The sequence below is a fragment of the Emys orbicularis genome, chromosome 16 (assembly GCF_028017835.1).
Source record: "Emys orbicularis isolate rEmyOrb1 chromosome 16, rEmyOrb1.hap1, whole genome shotgun sequence".
NCBI classification, from domain to species: Eukaryota; Metazoa; Chordata; order Testudines; family Emydidae; genus Emys; species Emys orbicularis.
Window position 1 is genome coordinate 10,629,152 of NC_088698.1, and position 22,801 is coordinate 10,651,952.

The window sequence follows — 22,801 nt, forward strand, 5'->3', positions numbered from 1 at the left end:
TAGAGACTACAACTCCCAGCAGTCACTGAGGCTGCCTTTAAAATGAAGTTTATCCTAGTACAAAAGTAATACACTTCAATTGATGGCAAGCCCCAGTGGCTGTTGGGAGTTGTAGTCAGCTATCCAAACTAAACTGCTGGCCATAAAGATGCTGAGGGGCACCTCATTAGCCTAGCAAGCCTAACCAAGGCCTCCAAAAGGGCAAGAAGGGCTTAGGATAACAGAATGGCACTCTAAGGGGTGCAAAGCTCTCTCCTTAGAGATATTTGGGTAGGATGGTATTTTCCTTGGCTTGGGGGCCTACAAGGATCAGATCTCATAGTTTTATGCCAGATATGGAAGAGGATTTGTGGGTGTAAAAAAAAATCTGTTTCTACTTGTGAACTCTTCCTTTCAGCATTAAAAAAAGGAGGTCAACCACATTTTGGTGAATTTGTACATGTGATGCCCCACTGGTTTAGCCAACAGTGTTAATTTTTCACACACTCTTATTAAGATGATGGAATGGGATTCTCCAAACATTTTTTTAAATTCTTTAAAGAAATTCTAGTATTCAGTTAAAGAACTGTTATATTTTACAATTATACGCTTTTTTGAAATACCTTTCCCACCCCTAATTCATTAAAGGCAATTGTGGCAGGGCTTCACTCACCATGCTGGTGCCGCCTGCTGGCCATCTTGGGGATTAGCTCTGCCAGTCAGTACACCCTCACCCAATGGTGCCTGGCCCACCATCACATCTGCTCTTGGATCCATGTCACTCCCAGGACTGCAGTATCCTCTTCATGACACAGCCCTCCAGCCACATCACAATCTGTACTTCCCACCTTCCAGGGGCCCTGCAGTCAACTGTCCAGTCACTTCCCCAGTAGCAACTGCAGTCAATTGTCCTGCTACTTCCCCAGTAGTGAGTGGCAGGTCCCAGGCCCACCTAGGGACCCTGTAGATAGCAGCCACATGTTGCATCCCCTCTAACTCCTCAGTACATTTCCCTGGGCCACTTCCCCACAGCCCCAGCATCTTCTTCACCCTTACTCCAGGGGCACAGCATACCACTCCTAGCAGGCAGGAGCTCCCTCCCACTCCCCTGTTCCTGCCTAGCACTGCTCTGTCCAGAATGCATGCTCACTCAAACAAGGCCCCCAATCCTCCCTCCTGGGGCTCTAGGGAATAACTAACTCTATTCTGCCCTGCCCTATTTTTATATGGGCTTGCTGGGCCCTGATTGGCTACTTCTCACAGCCTCTCCCTATTGGCTGCTTCCTGCACAGCCTCCTTAGGGGTCTATTAACCCCTTCCATGCCACTGTGGGGCAGATGCCCCATCACAGCAGTTCTACTAACAGGTTAGTGTTTTGATTGTGTCATTAGTATCCTAAATCAGAGACACTCTTACAGTAATTCTCACAACATGCCTACAAAGTAGACATTGTTAAGTCATTCATTTTACAGATCAATACAATGATAAACTGAGAGAATAAGTCCCACATTTTCAAAAGTAGCGTCTAGCTTTAGGTGCCTCGCTTTTTGTTGCTCAACTTTAGACACATAAACTGTGGTTTTTCGGAAGGCTGAGTAGGTACAATTCCAGTTGAGCCCTATCTGTCCAAAGTTGGGAATCCAAAACTAGAGGCCACTTTTGAAAATGAGGACCTCTGTAGTTTGCTTCAGCATAACGAGCAAGTCACTGGTAAATTGGAAATAGAACCCAGGAGTCCTGCTGAATCCCAGTCCCCTGCTTTGACCAGTAAACCATACTGCCTGAGCTTTAAGAACCATGTCTAAGAAAAATATTTTAGATTATGATTCATCCAAAGATGAGTTCTGAATGATTTGAGAACCATCAAGATTCTGATTTTCAGGAACCAATCTTAGGCAGGATGAAATTCAACATTAGGGCTGTTATTGGAATCTGGCAGGTTTTAAGAGGATCGTGGTTTATAACAATAGAAGTAGTGGTGTTTAGTGGACTGAGCAAGCCTGGGAGTGAAGAACTCCTTGAGAGGGAATTTTGACTCTGCTTTAGACTTGCTGTGTAGTATTGGGCAAGTAAATTAAATGCTTTCTGCCTGTTTCATCGTCTGTATAATGGGAATAACATTTAGGCCAGGGGGCCTGTGAGGTTTAATTTACCAATGGTAATATAGTGCTTTGAGTCCTCAGATGGAAGCTGCTATGTAAATGCAGAGTATTAGGATTAGGTAACATTGGTAAAGTGCTTTGGAGATGTTACCCCTGTTAAAGTGAGTAGCATTATTATAAAGAAATATCTGTAGGGCATTTTAAAGACTAATCTGAGGTAATTTTGAGGGCACCTGACATCATGGCATCTTAGATGGCAAATACTGCCAGTAAGGTTTGCCTTGGGCTGGCTTGAACTCTTTGTTTTTGTCAGTTTTTGCTCACTAATAGTTTCCTACGTAGTATGAAGTGGCAGGTTTAGGCTCAGCCTCATCTCTTCCCCTAGGCACTCCGTAGCTGAAGGCCCTGCCGTGAGACAGCGCAGCCCCGGGCACTGCGAGGGGCGCTAGGGGACCCCATCATAGGGCTGTGCTGTTCGTTATGGGCTGGCTGGAGAAGACCTACCGCACTATATACAGGGTAAGGGCCGAGTACTCCGGCCCCACCCCGAGAGCAGCCTGTGCCTGGGTGTTAGTCCAAGGTGGGTTGTCTGGAAGGGGCCCCGGCGCCTGCGTGTGTCTGGGGGCGGGAATGTTCTGGGCAGTGCGGCGAGGCTCGGGGCACGGAGGGGTTAATCAGGGCAGCACCTGGGTGCCGGCCTATGGAGCTACCCGGCTCGGCGAATCAGAGCCCCTCGGAGAACAGGTGTTTGCTGTCGTCAGGGCTCGGGGTTGGGAGGGGGTGGCCGCGCCGCCGGCTTCCGAGGCTCCTGCTGCCGCTGCTGCAGCGCGATGTTTTGCAGGCGCCGCGGCAGAGATGGGGCGCGGGCAGCGGCGCTGCGGAGCGCGGCCGGCGGCAGCAGCAGCAGTAGCGGGGCGCCCCGCGCGCGCTGAGACAGCCCGGCTCCGGCAGCAGGGCGGCTAAGGCGGCTCCCCGCGTCCTCCCGGGAGGCGGCGCGCGCGGCGGCGGCTCGGCGCGGGCACGGAGCGCGGGGCAGGCTCCTGGCGCAGCCCCGCGTGCGGGAGGAGAAGGGGCAGAGGCAGCCCCAGCGGCGGGGGCCGGGCTCGCCTGCCCCCGCAGCCTGGAGCGCACGAGGGGCGGGCCATGGCCGCGTACTGCCTGGGCTTGGCGGGCGCCGCTTCAGCACCAGCGGAGCTGGACAGCGCCTGCTGCATGGAGCTGCAGGGGGCCGCGGGAGCAGGAGCCGCCCGGAGCCCCGCAGCCGCCGCGGCCGCCTTAGCTCCGCTCCAGGGCGGCCCGGGGGAGCTGGAGCTGGCGCTGGAGGAGGAGCTGGCTCTCCTGGCCGCCGCCGGGGAGCAACGGCAGCAGCAGCAAGTCGGAGAGCAGGACGCGGGGCCTGCCCCGGCCGGGCAGCAGCCCGAGCTGCTCTCGCTGATCAGGCAGAAGGAGAAGGACTTGGTGCTGGCCGCCCGGCTCGGGAAGGCGCTGCTGGAGAGGAACCAGGACATCAGCCGGCAGTACGAGCGGATGCACCAGGAGCTCACCGACAAGCTGGAGGTGAGGGGCTGGGGGCCGGGGGGAGGAGGACCTGGGCGCTGGACGATCTGGGCTAGGGGAAGAGCCGGCCTCAGGATCACTCGCATGCGGGACAAGGCAGGGTAGGTGGCGAGCTGCGCTCCAGGGGCAAGCAGGGGGGTGAGCTGGGGTGACTCCAGCCTCACTGACTGTCTAGGGTAGAGGGGGCAGAAGATGCGAGCTTCGGAGCCGCGTGCCGGGTGGGGCGAGAAGCCCTAGTCTCCAGTGACAGTGATGTGGGAGCAAGTGAGAACTTGGTTCTGGAAACCTGTCCTTGAGGGACTCTATAAGAGGAGGCGGGAGAGGGGAGAAACCTGGGTTCCAGGGATAACGACGAGCGTTTCACCTAAGTTGCAGGCCCTGGCTGGTGAAAGGAAGGAGATGCATTGGCACTCGGGCTGGGAAGTACCCCGGCTCTAAGGACTAGAGAGAGAGAGACAGCGGGAGGTCGGAGGAGCAGGGAGACTTGAGCTCCTTTAAAAAGCATGGAGGAGGCCTTTCTTCGCAGCAAGTTTTTGTGTGTCTCAGCTGCTCATTGGCCAGAAGCTGGCAATGCTAAATTCAGGGGCACCGCTAGATTATTGTATTGTAAAGGCACAAGTAAAGAACGTCCTCCCTTTTCCATCTTCACCCAGATTACTTTTTCTTTAAAGGTAACTTTGGGGACTTGTTTGTAGGTTTCAGGCACAAGTCCTTTTTATCTAATTTACTTTGAACGTGTAATGTGCTGTTAGGGTGTATAATATGTATACATATGAACTCTGTACTACAAGGGTTAGTTCTTTCTAAAAGAAGATTTCTATATTGAAACCTAGAGATGCTCTTGCCTTGACCTCCTGTCTTAGGGCTATGGAGGATGGGAGGAAACCATGAAAACCTTTGATTGCCCAAAGATAAGGTATACAACATTGCAAAAATCTGTCTACAGCCCTACCAGAACCTGACATGGGAACTATAGTTAATGGAAATGAAATCATCTGAGGTTAATTTTGTAGTGGTTTTGTATAACCTGTATATAATTGAACACCTAGATAGTCTACTGGAACATATGGAACTGCATGAAGGCATTTCAGTTACAAATTATGCCCACCTGCTGTCTTTAAAACATTTCTCTGGTGTGGTTGGTCTTCTAGGAAACAGTAATTCTTTATACAGGTACCTTCCTTTCTCTTGTTTACTGGAGATGAGGCACATGGTTATTATATAGGGAGAACCCAAGACAGACCTGGAAAGGCCTTCAACAAGGCATCAACTGAAAATCCCCCATGCTGATGATAGGAAAAAACCTATTTGGGAAAAAATTAATTATGCAATAAAGGGAAAATTAGTCCTCCTTTCAATTTTGTTTACGATGTAGAACTTTGAATAATTTGTACTAATTCAGACTACAACATAATGTGCTTAAAGGTCTGTGAAGTAGGTGCTGACCCTGCATAAGTAGGTAGAACAGTAGGTACATTTTAACTGTGGACACACACACTTTTATTTTTTAAGTCTAGATTCAGGAATACTTCAGAATTGAAACTTAAAGTAGAAGGTACTGTGTACATAATCTTTGTGCCTTAGCAATTGGCTATTATGGATAACTTATGCCAGCAGATAACCTTAATGGTATATGTGTGTGTGAACTGTCTGCTTTGAAAATACCTATAAATAGCTGGATAAAGCTGTTTGCTAGGAACCCAGTGGATTGAGCTATGTATTGATTTTTAGGTTGAAATGGAGTGATTATAAATGAAAGGGCTTGTGCAGGCAGCTTCTCTTGGACCAATTCTATTACGCAACTCTATAAAGTATTACTATTACACCAGTTCTTTGCTTAGAGATTTACACTAGAAGTTTCTAATTCCACCAGTGAATATTGTTGAAAATACTAAACCCAGGGAACACCATTTTAGAGCTAGTTTGAACAGTGACAGATCAACATTCTAATTTAAACCATTACCCGACACTGACCCTGTGTGTACACTTCAGCATATTCCTGTCTTCCTTGTGGAGTCATATATCTTTGCAAATTCAAGAGGATTTGTGAATTTACTGTAAGTACCAAAGTCCTTTGTTCTGTGAGCTTTTTCATCCTAAAGGGATATCTGTCTTTTTGTTATTAAACCCAATACTTTACTATAGCCAATAACTTTATCTCCATAGTAAAACTTCTCAGTAATTTTACTCTTCTGATAGCAACAGTAGTGAAGGTGACATTTGTTCAAAATGTTGTTTAATTACACTATTTATTACTTTAATGTTCCCCCAAGTACGTGTTTTTAATATTTAGCCCTTTTCACTCCCAGTGCATTGTTTAATAGTTAGATTTGCTTTTGTTTTAACCTGAGAGACAGGGTATTTTGAGATAATATCTTGACTATGTCATATCCTGGGACCAACGTGGCTACACAATACTGCAAAAAACATTGATAATCCTGTGTTCATCAAGCTAAAAGTTAGTCTATTGAAAAACTTCCATTCACTTCAATGGGAGCAGGAGCAGACTGGGGGCAGGGAAAGGAAAAGATCTGTGCTTATTTTATCCATTTCCCTATATTGCGTTTTCTCTCTCCCTTTGTAGAATTTATTATTGCTGCTTTTTGAAACTGAGCTGTTAGCTGAATCACCCTAGTTACAGTTTCACCCAGATTTACTGCTGTTAAATAGCAAGTTTCAAGAAACATTTCCTCCTTTCCTCCCAAGTTAACTGTTTAGAGCTAATGCTGAGAATTCAGTGCACTTTCTCCAGTGTATCCATTTCCCAGCTAACAATGCACTGGTCTGCTCTTCTGGCGTCACCAAAACAGCTATAAATCTATATACGCTCTCTCTCTCGATTCTTTGCAGATTCATACGTTTGTTTTTCTCTGAAAACACACACACACAATGCACAATTGGCTCTTTGTTATCTCCAAAAGTGTTCTCTGTGTGTGTGATGGCCTAGTTTACTAAGGTTCTGCATTTGGTACCAAGCACACCTACTTTGACAGACCTCTCAGTGCTGAGTCAGACTATACATTCATTTCCAGATATGGAATCCAGATCTTCTTATAGTTGGGATGTTCTCTGAATCTCATTGTTATCCTCTGCAAGGGGTTAAAACAATTAATTAATGCCTCTGTTCCTGTTCTGTGTCCTTTTTCCAGCATTTTGCAGTGCAGCTTCTCATTGTCAACAAGGCAACCGCCACACTTGCTCCTGTCTTTTTAAGTCAGGCCAGACCCAACTCAGTTAATTGGATGAGGAAGCACACTTTCAGAATAGAATGTCTTCTAGAATTCAGTTCTGAGTAGAAATAAATGCTAGAAAAGAAATATCAATTAGAACAGTCTGTTCTTTCACTCCTGTCAGTACTAAATAGCATGGAAATGCACTGGAGATCTCCATCCAACTTACAGGACTCTAGGTTTGGGGAAGGATTGATTATAGGAAGAGTCTGTTATTGAGACAAAAAAAAATGTAAAAATGAAAAAAAAATGACAGAGGCAAACACAAATCTAGTCAGCCCATCTTGGTGGATTCCACTCTTTTGACTCTGCGGTGGTATCCCACAATACCTTTTATTGTCTCTCCTTCACCAGACAACTAGGCTAGAGCTATTAGGGTTTCCTAGTAACTACATTCCCCGAATCAATAGGATTCCCATTTGCTGTACACCTCTTCCATTTATTGAATCTTTTTGTAGTAAATCAGCACAATATTTTAAAATAGTCATTTTGGTCCTGTATATAGGCTTACAGTTTGCTTCTGAATTATGTTCAATAGCTTTCTTTATACACCTGAGAATTTTGATTGTAATCTGTTTGCACTACTTATACTCACCATGCTGAGGTTCAGTCTTCTATCCACAACACACACCCCCATATCCTTCTGAACAGTGCTTAGCAATGAATGAGATATTGAACTATAAAGGAGGATATTTTTGGCTTGATGTGTGGGTATATACATGCATAACTCCCCCTCACCTGCTAAAATTAGAATATATCCCATAGACTGCAGCAACTGTAGCATCGTTAAAATAGTAGGAAACACTTTTCCTCATGAGATTTTTCTAAAATCGAGATGGCAGCCTTCAGAGCAGGGACTGTCTTTCTTTATTCGGTTGTACAGTTCCTGGCACAATGGGGCTGATCCATGACTGAGACTCAGGTGCTAACACGGTACAGATAATTAAAGACACCAAAGAAGCCACTCCACATATATACTGTGTGATTTTTCTCCCCTTAGGTGTATGGACATGAAGGGATGGGGCGATAGTGACCTGTTCACTGTGGGATTGTGTCCTGAGAAAAATGGGGAATTGCTATCTGTATTAATCCCAGTGGCCTCTTGTCCCATGCGGTCACATTTTCTTGAAAGGAGGACCACATTCAGGAGAGGAGGCATTGGCAACATGGCTTCTGATGGAGCCAGCTTGCCATGTGGGACAAAGGGACCCAGGGAGTAGCAAGAAGAGGCTGTCACTCTTCAGGATACCCAAGATTTCCCCAAGGATCTTGGAGCATCAAAAGGAAAGGGCTTCACTCTGTGAACCAGTCTGCAGGCAAGCAAATGTGGCCTCTGTTACCCCAGAAACACTCAGAACTTGAGTTTTCCAAGCAACTTTAGCCCTCCTGGATTTTTCTGCAAAAGGGTATACTATGGAAGGAGTTTGACCTAATTTTCAGCTCTACTTTAGCCGAGCCTCCATTTTTAGACCTTCAGTTAACTGGCCCTGCAAAACGTGCAAATTCTAATAGACTTCTAACTACCTGATTTTTACAAACAATTAATTGTGGATGCAAAATTGTGCCTGCAAATGTAAAGTCAATTTCTGAAAAACTGGTCCTAAATATATGCATACATATATTAGGTACAGAAGTCACTTCACCAGCCACTGATACATCCCCCTCGCCCCCTTTGGTGTGGAAAACAATAGCTGTTTTACAGCACGCAGTAATACTACGTACCCAGTTAGGACAGAAAGAGCCACTTGACAAGAGCATATTTTACTGCAGGGTGCCTAAAGCACCACAGAACTGGTTTTAAAGATCTCTGATTGTGAGAGCAGAATAAGAATGACAGGATGGTACTAGATTGACCCCCCCAAAATTTGTTTGAGTTGACTCATGTTTGTCTAAATTATTAATTGGTCTGTGTGACCTAAATTTTCTACTTATTGACATTCAGAGTCTGCTTTGCTGTTTCTTTGTACTCAGAACAAAATTTGGCATTTTTGACTTCCTCCATTTATCTACAAAGCACATGGACAGATTTATTATTGGAATAGGGAGAGATTTCAGTACCTGTTTCTTGACTCTAATATAGATTTGCAAGTCATATAGAAGTAGCAAATTCTTGTATTGTGTTTGCTGCATGAACGTACAGGGAGGAGCTGATGAAAACATGAGGGATATCTGGGAATGGAGAATCTGGTAGGAACATGCAGCATCCTTTGATTTTTTTTCTGCTTTCATAATCTTTTTCTTTCTTTCTATTACCTAGCATCTAGAGCAAGAGAAACACGAATTAAGGCGACGGTTTGAGAACAGAGAAGGGGAATGGGAAGGAAGGGTGTCTGAGTTGGAGAGCGATGTGAAACAGCTACAGGATGAGTTGGAGAAGCAGCAGGTTCATCTTCGTGAAGCAGATCGAGAGAAAACACGAGCCGTCCAGGAATTATCTGAACAGAACCAAAGACTCTTGGATCAGCTCAGCAAGGTGAGGCCTTCTAGCAGGGACAGGGGCAGGGGAGGTGGAAGTCCCCACATTGTTAGTCAATTCTGTCATTTGGAAAAGTCTTGAACTCTTCCGTAATCAACCTTTTAGACAAATGAGTGAGACCCTTCCCTTAAAAAAAAAATCTATTCCATGTCTCTGGTCAAACTACATCAGTGCCCCTAACAAGATGTACTGTCCTTAAACTGCACTTCATACCCTGAAAATGGGCTCTTCAAGGTGATCCACAACACAATCACATATTGTTAGTTGTGCAATCAAGGCTGTTTTCTATTTATTTTATGGATATTTTTCATCCAACTTCTCTTTTCCTCTCCAGGAACTTAAATCAGGCTTCTAAACAGCTATCAGCTTGAAGTGTCATTAATATTTTACTATATGCAGGGCAAGACTAATCTACTGTCAATTTAATGATGACACCAAAGGCCCAATTCTGCCTCCAGTTATCCAGGTGTGACAGTTATTGAGCTAAATGGTATCTATACTGTTAGAACTGAGGGCAGAATTGGTCATCCCGAGATCATGCACTCACTGAGGCAAATTCTGTCCATGGGTAAACATACAAAACCCTACTAACTTCATTGGGGTTGCATGATTTTTACTAAAGACATAATTTGGCTCACTGCATGAAGGAGGATTGAAAATTGAAAACTAGGATGAGAAATTTTTCTAGATTGAATGCATACCTTCAATAATTTAAAGAAGGATGATTAAGGTTGTCAGGCCCAAAAACTAACCTGTCTTAGAAAATTAAGAATCTGTATCTTTTGTCCTCCTTTATTCCATGGTACTCCCAGAGAACCAATAGAAATCTAATCGTCTGTATGGTAGTACCCTTGCAAGAATGTCTCATGTGAATGTGGTAAATTACTCCAGCATATCAAGCGCAGTACTTGGAGCAGTACAGTGTAATGTGTAGATTCAGGCTAAAGATCCAGAACTGGGGTCAGTAGGGAAGCAGCAGCTCAAAGTGTAGGCTTGGACCAGGATGTCGTTGTCTAGAGCTGATAGGAACACAGAAGTTGGTAAAGGGAAAAATAAGGCCTGAGCCACAGCGCTGGCACCAGGAGAATATCAGTAGCTGGACACAGGGGCTCCGGCTGCAGCTGTGCATTTACTTTGTCTTTTTGTGTATGTAGCTTCTGCAAGGTCTCTGTACGAGAGAAAAGATGAGCTTGTGGTTAAGGCATTGGACTGCAACATGGGAAATTATGGGTTTTGTTCCCAGCTCTGCCACAGATTATCTGTGTGGCATTGGGCAAGTCACTTAATCTGTCTGATTTCCCCATCTGTGGTTTTTATTTTTAAATGATATAATAATCCTTCCCTAGCTCCTTGGGTGTAGAGGAGAAATTCATTCATGTTTGTGAAGTACTCTCATACCACACTGATAGGGCTATATAAGTACCCAGTGATCTAGAATCTGCTCTTTGTAGCTCATACACTGACAATTCTGTCAAGGAGAGGTATGAATCCATGGCTGAGATCTTCATCTAGGACTAGAGAGACATTCTGGAGGTTAGGTTTGATATTGCAGGGGGTAGAGGCTTAGGACGTCACATGAGTCAGGCTGTGAACTTAGTCTCTGTCAGCTTCAGGATCACTTTTCCACGGCCATGCTCTTTTCACAGCCAGTCATTAAGACAATTACATAAAGATTGTAGCTTGCAGGCACCAAAACAAGCTGAAAGACAATTCAGGAAAGGACAAACCTTTTCCTTGGGCTTTGGGCCACACAGGATGATAATTATATAGCATTTATAGCGTAGGAACACCTAGAGGTCTCCACTAAGTCAGGGCCCCATTGCACTGTACAAACATAGCATATGGCAGTTCCTTTCCTAAAGAGTCACAGTGTTCCACCACCATCCAAGTCCTAACTGGTCTTTTTGGTCCTTTAAATCCCTGCTACTTCCAGAGATCTATGCTCTGTGTCCCTCCTTACCCATTTCTACAGAACCTGCGTGTCCCACAAAGACACTGGAAGAGGAGGGGCTACTCATCTCTTTAGAATGTCAGTCTTGGTGCTGAACTTCACATATGCAGTGACAATCAGCCCCCTTCTTAGAGATAAAGAATGTGGATTTATGGGGAGAACTTATTGGGTGAACTTCAGATATTAATAAGCAATGTAGTTCTCAGCATTTCAGTTTGGCACCTGTGCAACGGTTCCTGACATTTAATATACATCTTAGATCATCATCTTTTGTTAAAAGTTCTTATTGGGATGAAGCCATGGGAGTCTTGGTAAATTGCAGTTGAAGTGCCAGGGTCTAATAGCCTGAAATCAGATTGTTGCTCATCTTATCCAATTTCTGTTTTTTAATCTAAGCCTGATTAGTATATGGATGAGTGACTACCTAAGAATGCTTAGTGTTCTACATTTGTTGTTGCTTTGTAATCTAACTGTTGCTCTTAATGATCCCGTATCTTATTCTGAAGATATATATATGTGATATCTGACCTGGTAGAAGTGCTTTGCAGTGTTATGTGAGTGACCTGGTTTTGATTCCTGTTCATGTTATTTCCTAGGCTTTCAGTGACTATAACAAAAAAACACTAGCCTGCAGGAGCCATAGTGCTATGGGCTCTCATGAGCCAAGCAAGCTTAGGTCTGGTCAACTGGAAGACATCCAGTGAAAAAAGATTCTAGGAAGAGGTGTGTCTTTTGCGATCTTGAGCGCAAGTACTATATAAAGTCTTACTGCAGGGCTGGTTGTAGGTTTTCACGTGCCTTTTTATTCTGTGTGAATAATAATTTCTTCGTCCAAAAGAGATTCGTATACAAGAATGTTAATGCAACAATAAGGTGGAAGCTTTAATTGCATAATAATCAGGAAATTCAGAGCAAAGTTTTCCACAGCAGCCTTAACTCTGCCCCCTTGAATATTTCTATCCCATTAGGGTCTTTAATTAGAAAATAACAAAATAAAATGTTGCATTGCAATACAAAATGGTACATATTTTATGTGCATCTAAAGATATAGGAATGAAAGATTATATATTTCATTTACTAAATAGCATCTTGTTGCCAAGCATTACATTACTTTGTATTGCTTTTTATCCTGAGATTTCAACATTAACTGAGTCTTACACTGGCTCTGGAGTAGCTAAAGGACATAGGAAGGATGGTCTTATGGCTAAAACACAGGACTGCAAGTCAGAAGATCTGTTCGTAGTTTTGCTGTAGACTTTAGCTCTCTGTACATCAGTTTTCCCGCATCTGTAAAACTAAAGATAATATTTTCTTTCCTCACAGGGGTGATGAGAGGGTAAATTAATGTTTGTAAGGTGAGCTGAGATATTCAGATGAGAAAGTAGTACAGGTGTGTAAAGTTCTACTAATAACAGTTAATATTATTATATTACGGGCACTTAACCTACCCTTGAAATGTAGCTCCTTGGGGGATGCCGTAGCTGTTTGTAACAAAACAGAGCAACACTACTCAGCAGCTTAAAATGGATACAATATTCTTTTTCATTTCCCATTTGAAATTCATGGAGAATGAAAGACTATTGTGATACATACATTAAAAAAGTGAAAGTTTAAGGTTTTCACAGCAACCTTGCCTCTGAATTTCCTGATTTGTGATTAAAATCTCAGTTGTATGTTGGATTAATTCACACATACAAAGTATTATTGTAATACATCTGGTACAGGCCACAACATGAGGTAAAGGAGAATATCTGTTAGGAGTAAAATGTCTGACACATAGTTGATTAGTTCTGATTCTGCCTAAATGCAGGGGAGTGGTATGCATAAATATGACTTAGAAATTCATTGTAACATTTGTAAAAAGCAACAGTCTTTCTGTTAGTCTTAAAGGTGCCACAGGACCCTCTGTTGCTTTTTACAGATTCAGACTAACACGGCTACCCTTCCGATTATAACATTTGTTTGTTTAAGTATGAAGTGTAGGAGACAAAGGATGGTCCTGTGGTTAAGGTACAGGTTCATTACATCCAAGTTCAGGTCCACCGCAGGTTCTCTCTGTGATCTTGGGGAAGGTGCTTAATCTATCTCAGTTCCCCATCTGTGAAATGGGGATAATGCTCCCTTTCTCCTACACTTCCTATCTTGTCTATTCAGACTGTAGGCTTTCTGGAGCAGGGACTGTTTCTTCCTATGTGTATCTAAAGCAAACAACACACAGAGACCGCGATCTCTGTTCAGGCCTGTAATTGCTTCTGTAATATAAATAATAATAAAGGACCTTCTACTTAGAATGAGAGAAAGTATTAGCTTCTTCCTCTGTCAGGAAGTGATTGAAGGAATCTTTCTGTTGTTTCGGAAATAGGTTTTACCAGATGGCTTTCCCCACATACTTCCTGCTACCAAGCAATGGACTGCTGTAGCCTGTTGCTGCATCTACAGTTTGTATGAGGATGTATCATTCCCAGTTTAGTTCAGCTTCTTTTACAGTACATGGAGCATTAAGAAGTAATTTAACAACATCAAGCTCCAGTAGTTTTTGCAATGAAAATCTGTTCTCTGGGGCAGGAAGAAGCGTGTATTATCTTGTGTTGCTGGAATCACTTTCTCTAAACACTGAAAGCTAAGTCTTAAGTTGCCTTGGTTTCCCTCTAGGATAGTTCAGTAGAGTCACTGTAGCTTTTATATTCTGACAACATTTGCTGCTGACATGGTGTTATAATGAATGAGCTATTTCAATCAATCCCTCTAGGGTGGAGAGAAAAAACTTGGGAAAGATCAGCTTCAAGTCTCCAGAGGAGGTTTTAGTTACTAGCCACATGCCATCCTTCCGGTGACTAATCTGTCTCAGTTTTTAAATGGGTGTTTCCTCTTCAGATTCTGTATTAAGAGATGGAAGCTTCATAAGAGTGGAAGCAGGGGTGAAAGTAACTTAAAAGTCTTACCGGTACAGGGGCCTGGTTCCAGGCCCCCGAAAGGTGTGGAACCTCTGGCAGAAGGGGCGGGGTTGGGGGGGTCAGCCTCCCCCAGCCAGTGCTGCCTGGCCCGCGCTGCCTGGGGCTCTGGCTGCGATTTAAAGGGGCCAGGGCTCCGGCCGCTGCCATGGTAGCGACGGCGGCAGCCAGGAGTCCCAGGCCCTTTTAAATTGCAGGGCCCCGGGGCAGCTGCCCCTTTTGCCCCCCCTTCCCAGTGGCACTGGGAGAGGAGGGGGGCAAAAGGGGCAGCGGTGTTAAAGCGCTGCCGTGGCAGCTCTTTCTCATTGGCCGTACCGGCGGCCACTTCTTACCGGTACACTGTACCGGCCCGTACCAGCCCACTTTCACCTCTGAGTAGAAGTGAAGGTCTCTTCTTGCCCTTTGCCTTCCTTTGCTTGGAGCGAAATGCTTTTATTCCAGAGTTGCAGGCCACATAATGTTATCCTTTCTCAACCGCTTCTATTGAGTATCTTTTCTGGCTACCCTTGCCCTACTCAGAGCTTCGTGGAGTTTTCTGTTTGCAGTTAGTAAGCTGAAGGGTTTTTTAAATGTTTGTTTCTATTGGTTCTGGCAGTATAGGAACTATACAAGTTTTAGGTAATTCATCTAGGTTCACATATACATATTAAGTTGGCTTTGTGGAGTGCATTTCCAGCTTTGGCATTGTTGCTAATTATTAGGGGAAACAGGTTGGGCCAAATACATCACTGGTGTAACTCCATTAAGTTATAGTGACATTACACCAGGAATGAATTTGATCCATAGTGTTTTAATGACTTATTCTATAAACACATGTTTAATAGAAGCCTCTTAGGTCTTGTGTATGAGGTTGTTTCAAATCACCTGACAGAACATATCTGGAGATGTGGCACCTACCCTCGGTTACTAAGTCAGCTCAGACTAGCACAGCTTTTTGAAAACAGGAGAGCAAACTTCTGTTGCCTCAGCCCTGGAAGGATCTTTCTGTGAATTACCGTTCTGCATCCTGGGGCTTGCAAGTTAATCATTGATTTGTTTTTTAAAGTACCGTTTTAATTTTGTTGTGGCTAGAATTGTTTTAATGAAGCAGTAATCAGCTGCCTGCTACTGAAGATTTTGTATTGAATCTTCACACAGGAAGCGCTACAGCAGGTGTGGGCAAACTACGGCTCGGGGGCCACATCCAGCCCTCCAGACGTTTTAATCTGGCCCTCGAGCTGCAAACAGGGAGTGGGGTTGGGGACTTGCCCTGCTCGGCTCCCAGAAGCAGTGGCATGTCGCCACTTTGTCTCCTATGTGTAGAGGCAGCCAACGGACTCTGCATGCTGCCCCCGCCCCAAGCACTGCCCCCGCAGCTCCCATTGGCCGGGAACCGTGGCTAATAGGAGCTGCAGGGGCAGTGCCTGCAGACAGGGCAGCGCACAGAGCTGCCTGGCTGCACCTCCGCCTAGAAGCCAGAGGGGGGACATGCTGCTGCTTCTGGGAGCTGATTGAGGTAAGCGTCACCCAGAGTCTGCACCCCTGACCCCATGCTGCATCCCAGTCCCCTGCCCCGATTCCCTCTCCCACCTGCTGAACCCCTCAGTCCAGAGAACCCTCCTGCACCCCCCCCCAACTCATTTCTGTCCCCACCCCAGAACCCTCACCCCCTTCCACACCCCAACCCCCAATTTCATGAGCATTCATGGCCCGCCATACAATTTCCATACCCAGATGTGGCCCTCGGGCCAAAAAGTTTGCCCACCTCTGATCTACAAGTATACATTGCCTGTAAGTGATGCGAAGTTGGGTTCAGAGGCTGAAGGTCACCTGACCTGAGTCAGTGTATCTTGATAAGTCTTGTTGTGATATACTGCATATGCAATAGGGGACACACTTCTGCCTAGACATGGGGGCGGGGGTAAGATTGCAAAAGTAAAAATATTCATTGTCAAAGGGCCTGATCCAAGGCCACTGAGACTCCCATTGACTTCATTGAGCTTTGGCTCGAGCCCTTTATGAATTGTATGGGACTGTTTGGCTGCCCCACTATTCCCCCAATAGCTAAAAATCCCCACATGATTTACAGCACCCTGTTTATTCCATGCACATGGAATTTTCTGCAGAATTCACCATGCCAGGAAAGGCTTCTGATTAACACCATGGCAAAGACTCCAAGATAATAATCCAACTTCATGCCATATCATGACCAGACTATTGGGACTTTTCTATACTAAAGCTGTAACTGTGGGACATCGCCACAGCTGTGTGTTCTTCCCTGGAAAGCCCTTTCCCAAGCTGATTCAGTGCCATAGATGGATGCTAAGAAACATTCAAATCATTTGTAAGTGAAAATTGTGCACTTGTCATCTGTCCAAAGGCAATGGTGTTCATAGATGCAGAGAAGTTTTAAGGTTATAAACTGCTTTAATGACACTTTAAGATCACTGTAGATTTCTCCCTATTGGTGTGCTTAACAAAGGCTTGCTGCTGGTTACATGGGGGATGGCTTCATTATCTAAACCTCTAGTTTGAAGTATCGAGACTGCTTGCAACCACAAGTTTGAATTCCAGGAGGGTCAGGTTAGCCCTCTGTTTTGAGGTAAATAAATAAATTCAGTAAACTGCATAGGATGAATTTCAGCTCAGACCTTTAAAGTGAGGTCCTGTCTGTTCATTCTGGGCATTCAGGATCCCATGGCCCTTGATGTAAATTTATGGTTTTGTCATAGTTTTCTTAATCAGAATGTTACTTGCCTCCATATTTGTCAGCGACGAGTGATTTCCCTCTCTCGGAGCCCCCAGGGGCACATCTTTTAACTCCATTGAAATATACTTGGGGAAAGCGCTCAATGGCAGAGTGGAGAAATTATTTTGTTAACAAATTTAACAGGGGGTAGGAGGAGCAGTCCTCCCTGGCCTGTGTGCACAGATAGCTACTCCCTTCATCCCAGCTGTGGCTGAATTTCAGGGGTATTGCATGTATGGTTTGAGGTTGGGTGAAGTGTTTCAGTACCTTTCAGCCTATGTAACTATAAGGTGCCATTATTTTTGTGATAATCCCTAGGCATGATAGTAACTAGGCAAATGCTGCACCCTGCCTTGTGGCAAAGGAGAGGGAGATCGGCAGATTTTACAGGATGACATTCTAGGGGAGGATTGTTTAGTGTTTGCTGATTGTAGTAGGTGTGTTTTCCATCCTCATCCTGCCACTGGGCACCATCGGGGTGGGGGAATGTTGGTGTTTTCCCATCGGATTCCTGCAGCAAGGCTTTACGGGGGTGAGAGGGTACTCGGCTCAGCGTCATCCCAGTTTTTGCCTGGGGATGATCAATCTCACTCTATGCTGTCTATTTGCCATTTCCAGAGCTGCTCAGCAGCCCCGTCACCAGTTGCTAGGCTACAGCATATTACATTGTCCCAGTCTGGTGATGTTGCCATGGTGACAAGGTTGTTATTCCACTTGTGAGTCCGCTGCGGTCAGGCTGCAAGTGCATGGAAGACGCAGTTGTGACGTCTAAGCTGGTCAGTCAGGAACTGTCTGACATCCCTATTAAATGAATAACTGCAGGGAAGTGGCACACCCCCATCTCCTGAATTAGACGTGTGCATGTTGTAGGGCTGCATCTGAAAACAGGTTCTCCTTGATTTGCTTTAGGCTTCCAAAAATGGTCATGGAGATTTACCATCCCAAGATCCAAAGCCCATACCTTATTGTAACAGGTGATGGGGGGAAAAAATTTATTCACCTGTCAAAAATAATTATTTGCTCCAGGCAAGTGGCCAAGTAGAATTTAGCAAGGCTCACCTTACTGAAATACGTTGATAAAGTGCATTTTTCCCCACCCACAACAAAGAAGGTGGTGAATTTCTGTTTATATATAATAAATCTATTAAGCCTGGGATAAGAAGGTGCAAATTCTTTCACTTAAGTGAGAGCTGCACCTGGTTATATCAGGCTGAATGTGGTCTCGTATCTCACTTATATACAAGTGCCTTTGCTCCAAGAATCAGTGCTGAGCCAACAAGCCTCACAGCATTTCTATATTCCCTATTTTGTAGACTGGGGAAACCAAGGCACAAAATGGTGACAGTGACTTGCCCCCACTATCACAGCACAACATTTTCAGAACTGGTGATGGACCTAGGACTCCTGATTCCCACTCCCCTGCCTTGAGCACAGCCATTGCCTCTTTTGGGATATGCCCCATCTGAGTGCTAGTTTCCAAAGTAGCAGATATATCACATACATAATTTGTATGGTAGTTCACTGATAAATGGCCATAACTGGAGCTCACTGACCTTTCTTATGCTTTAGATAGTGGTTGGAGAGGCTAAATCTGGATCTGGGCTTAGAGTTTGGGTTTAGTGCTGAAATCTCAGCTGTTATGAGTTTTTGCCCCAAAATGATGGAAGTTGCATAGGATGAGCTGGCTTTCAGATTTCTACCCCCTTGAGACACATCTGGAAAATAGACCCTTTTGGAATCCGACCTGGTACCAAAATTGAATTGGGTTTTGACGTGAAATAATTTCCTATTGGCCTTCTCATTCCAAACAAATTCAGCAGTTCTAATTTGAATCCATGTCTAATTTTAATGTTTATAGTGATTGTCTTGTGCAGCATATCAGATGTGGGTAGGAAAGGAAATCTTTAAAATATTATTTTTGCTTATTCACACTTGCAGCTATAAATCTGCTCCAGCAGATTCTAGAAAACTGTGACAGTGTTGAGTCCACACATTGCAATTCTAGCTGAAACCAGGGCTATTCAAAACTCAGCTTTGCCAACATCTCTATGGAAGAGCCTACTTAAAGCATTTGACCTCTTAGAAGAGCCTATATAGAGAGTAAAGGCCTTTTAAACGGCTAGTTTAATAAAAAAAAAAAGTAATTTTAAAAATAGCTTACTACACAAAAGTTCAAGAGTAGAGTGAGGTATCCTTTCCATTGGCTTTATTAAATGAGTGCACTTCTAGTGTTCTAGTTACTTATGATACACGAGAATCGTCTTGCACGAAGACCAAACCTTTAATAAATTGTTTGTATAGAATCATGTTTAGCAATACAGTTTATTTGAAACACACTCTTATAGGATTAACTGGAGCTTCTTTCAGACCTTTGATACGTGTTCCACAACTATTTAAATATAGAACTGGATTGAGCTCAGTTAGACCAACATATTGGCAACACTAATTGTGGCACAGAAAGACAAGACAGTTGCTGGGTAAGACTGCCAGCGTACACTTGACTGAAAGTGCAAGGCGCTGTCACTTTTGAGTGGTGCAATTTGGGAGTGGGTGGGTTGTGAGGCTAATTTTTCTTTAGGTGTTACTGGTATTGCAATCTGACAGGTTTCTATTGTGCATCTGAGAGACGAACTGCATGCAGAGGAAGATGGGGTGGGAAAGGAGTCTGACACACAGATTTTATAAAACAAAATGAAATGCGTGGGGACACAAGTAACTTGCATGGATAGTGGTGGCTTGAGTAGAATCTGACAGGGCCTGCTCTAGGTTTTTTGCCACCCCAAGCAAAAAAAACAACAACAAAAAACCCACCACACAAACCACAACCTCCGGGAGCGCAACTGCAGAAGCAAAAAAAATAAAAATGGTGGCCGGAATGCTGCCCCTAAACTTGTGCCACCCCAAGCACGTGCTTGGTTTGCTGGTGCCTAGAGCTGGCCCTGAAATCTGAATATAGAAAAGTGAACATTTCAAGCTAATGACAAAACTGACCCGGTGCAATTTCTTCATGATATCAGAGCTCACAACCCAGCCAGCAGAAAATGTTGCAAAGGCAGTTTTGCTCACCTCCGTGTGGAAGTGCTGCTGACATGCGCTTCATGTACTAACTCTGGTGGGAGTTGCATCCAGCCCTCCTTGATGGCTAGGAGGATTGCCATGATGCAAGGTCCAGAGAAGGAGGATGGAAGAGATCAAAACTAGGAGGAGAACCCCTAGTGGGAGCAAAGTTCTAATGCTTTGGTAACTACTCCCTAAAACGCTCTAATTGTCTATCTTAAATGTTTTTCATTTAAACATTTAAGAAAAAACTACGGAATTTTCCATCTTTTGCACAGATCATGATGTATATGAAGAGAAGTCACAAGAAAACTGTTTATACATCTGGTGCAGGAATTTTCTCCACCAATATACAGGCACTTAAAATGTGCCATTCACATCTGAACTTGTCCTTCATATAGCAATTAATGGATCCATTTGGAAGATCACTAACAGTAGTACTATAGTTTGCTCTGAAGCAGGTGTTGTGAGCCAATCACTGGTTGCCCTTAGCTTCCTAGCCATTGCATCATCTTCTTGTTCTGGACATACATCCCTTCCTACCTTATCACTTTCATCCAAGTTCTCTAGAACCTATTCTGGACTCAGCTATTCTGAACATTCAAGCTGCTATGCATTTTTCTCTTGCCCCTCAAAGGCTTATTTTTCCCCAGTATGCCCAAAACCGCCTCAGTTTTCCCCTCCCAAAATGGCTAATTTCAGAGTTAGATTATATTAGCCTGGGGCTGATTGTTAATTAACCTTACCTAACTGATTTGTTTATCCGTAAGCAGACGCAAGACCATGTTCTCTACTCATTTTCTTTGGTGTGACCTGGCTGAGTCAGTGAGGTTGACGTCAGATTTCAGTGGTGCAATTGAGGGGAGAGTTTGGCCCCATGTGTCAGTCATTTTAGTCAGGGAAAGTTTTCCCAGCATGAATCTCCTTCCAAAATTCATATCCATTTTTGTAGGTCATTAGGGGCAGCCACTTTCAGGAAACTGGTTTTGTTTAGCACCACATTTAGTTTAAGTTGTTTGCCTATTCTTTTCCAAAATGCACCACCACCTAAGGGTGGTAGCCCACAAACTCAGATGGGGATAATAGCACTTCCCTATCTCACAAGATTAATATATTTTAAGGTTGTGAGGTGCTCGGATACTTTGGTAATGGAGGTCATATACTCATTCGATGAGGGCCTTATAAGTACTTGATACATTTTGCCATAGATTAGAATCTTATATAGATCCTAGTGCAACACCAATAAGATGATGCATTGGGAGACCAAGAGGAAGTATTGGTTTCAAACCATTTTTTAAATTCTCCTCTTGATTTCCTGGATAGATAGATATATAAAAATGCACATAAATTCCTTAACCTATAAACACTAGGAGAAAAGGCTATGGATAAGCCATTTTGAAACTTCAGTTTAGAAAACCTAGTGACCCATCACCCTTCCTGATCAGTGTGGCTTCAAGACAATATTCAAGAATTAATGGAAGAACGCAATACAAAGATGATTTATGCATAGACTGACACCCATCATTATTGCAGTGGGAAATTACATGGACAACTTGGCCTAGGTTTGTGATTGAGTTAGTAGTAGGATTAAAGAACACAGAAGTTACACATCTTGTTGGATTTTTAACCTACAACTATTAATGACACCCTTGCCTTTAAATCGGAGATATTAGAAAACCAGGCGCATAGCTCCAGGGTACACCTCCAGGCATGCTGGCCAATCCAGGAGGAAGATTTTTTTTTTTTTTTAAACCTTTACACCAAAGATATTACACAGGGTGCAATGAAGAGACAGCCTATAGACTAAGACAGACATCTCTTAATGAAGTCACAAAGAAACTAGTATTTTTATATACAACATGGACATTGTGATAAGTTCAGTATTCTTTGGACCAGCAAAATCTGTCTAAAAGTGCCCTGAAAAGAAAGGACATTGCAATTGTGCCCTTTTGTTGCATAACATACAATAGGGTCTAAAAGATATTGGGATATTTCTTCAAAACAAGGATTGTTTTCTTTATTTGAAACTCAGGTCCTTTTACCTTGGAAGATTCTGTGATGAGTGGAGAACTAGTGAAATGACCTCACAAGAATTGTGCATGAAAGACTAGCAATTGAGGATGGCCTTTAGACAAAATTCTTTGTTTTGTGAACATGTAGTTAACTACGACTAACATTTTGGAGAAAGGAGGTCCATTGTCAAAGATACAACCACCTTGTTCCATTAGTCATCTTATGAAATCTTAACAATAGACTTCATCTGAAATATCAATCTGATCCTTCAGCAAAACCACAGATCGCCAGAGTTGACATTCCAGAAAGTTCCAAGATACAAAAAGAAATTGGGGTAGCGGGGTGGAAACAAAAACAAAAAACAAAAACAAATCAGCCCTGTCATAAAGACACCTTTAAAAAAAAAAAAATTTAAACCACACACAACTCTATTCCTTTAAAAGGACATGCGCTTTGGAAATATTTTGTCCAGCCAAGCTGAGAATAAAGTACGCAGGCATAAAGCATCTCTTTCCTGGGATGTAAAAGTGAATGGAAATGCAGGGAAAGGTTCCAAGGCAGATTGTTCCACCAGCTCTTGAGGAATATTATAAGCCCTCTATAGCAGCTTCATTTTGCTTCTGACTCATTTACATGAAGCGACAAGAAAAATGTTCCTAAAATGGCAGTTATTCTAAAAGTTAACAGGTTGATTCTCTTTAACACAATGTTTATTAAGTAGCTTTCATTGACCTTTTATAAAGGTTCAGAGTGTTAC

At 43.7% G+C, this 22,801-nt stretch overlaps 1 protein-coding gene across 1 annotated transcript in view; it reads left to right on the forward strand.

Moving 5' to 3' along the window:
• Positions 1-3,224: 3,224 nt before the first annotated feature.
• BICDL1 (BICD family like cargo adaptor 1) overlaps positions 3,225-22,801 on the forward strand; it is a 74,016-nt gene continuing 54,439 nt past the window's right edge. The window contains exons 1-2 of the mRNA XM_065417927.1: positions 3,225-3,638; positions 9,126-9,341. Of these exons, the coding sequence (XP_065273999.1) occupies positions 3,225-3,638; positions 9,126-9,341 (630 nt within the window). The remainder of the gene's footprint in view (positions 3,639-9,125; positions 9,342-22,801) is intronic.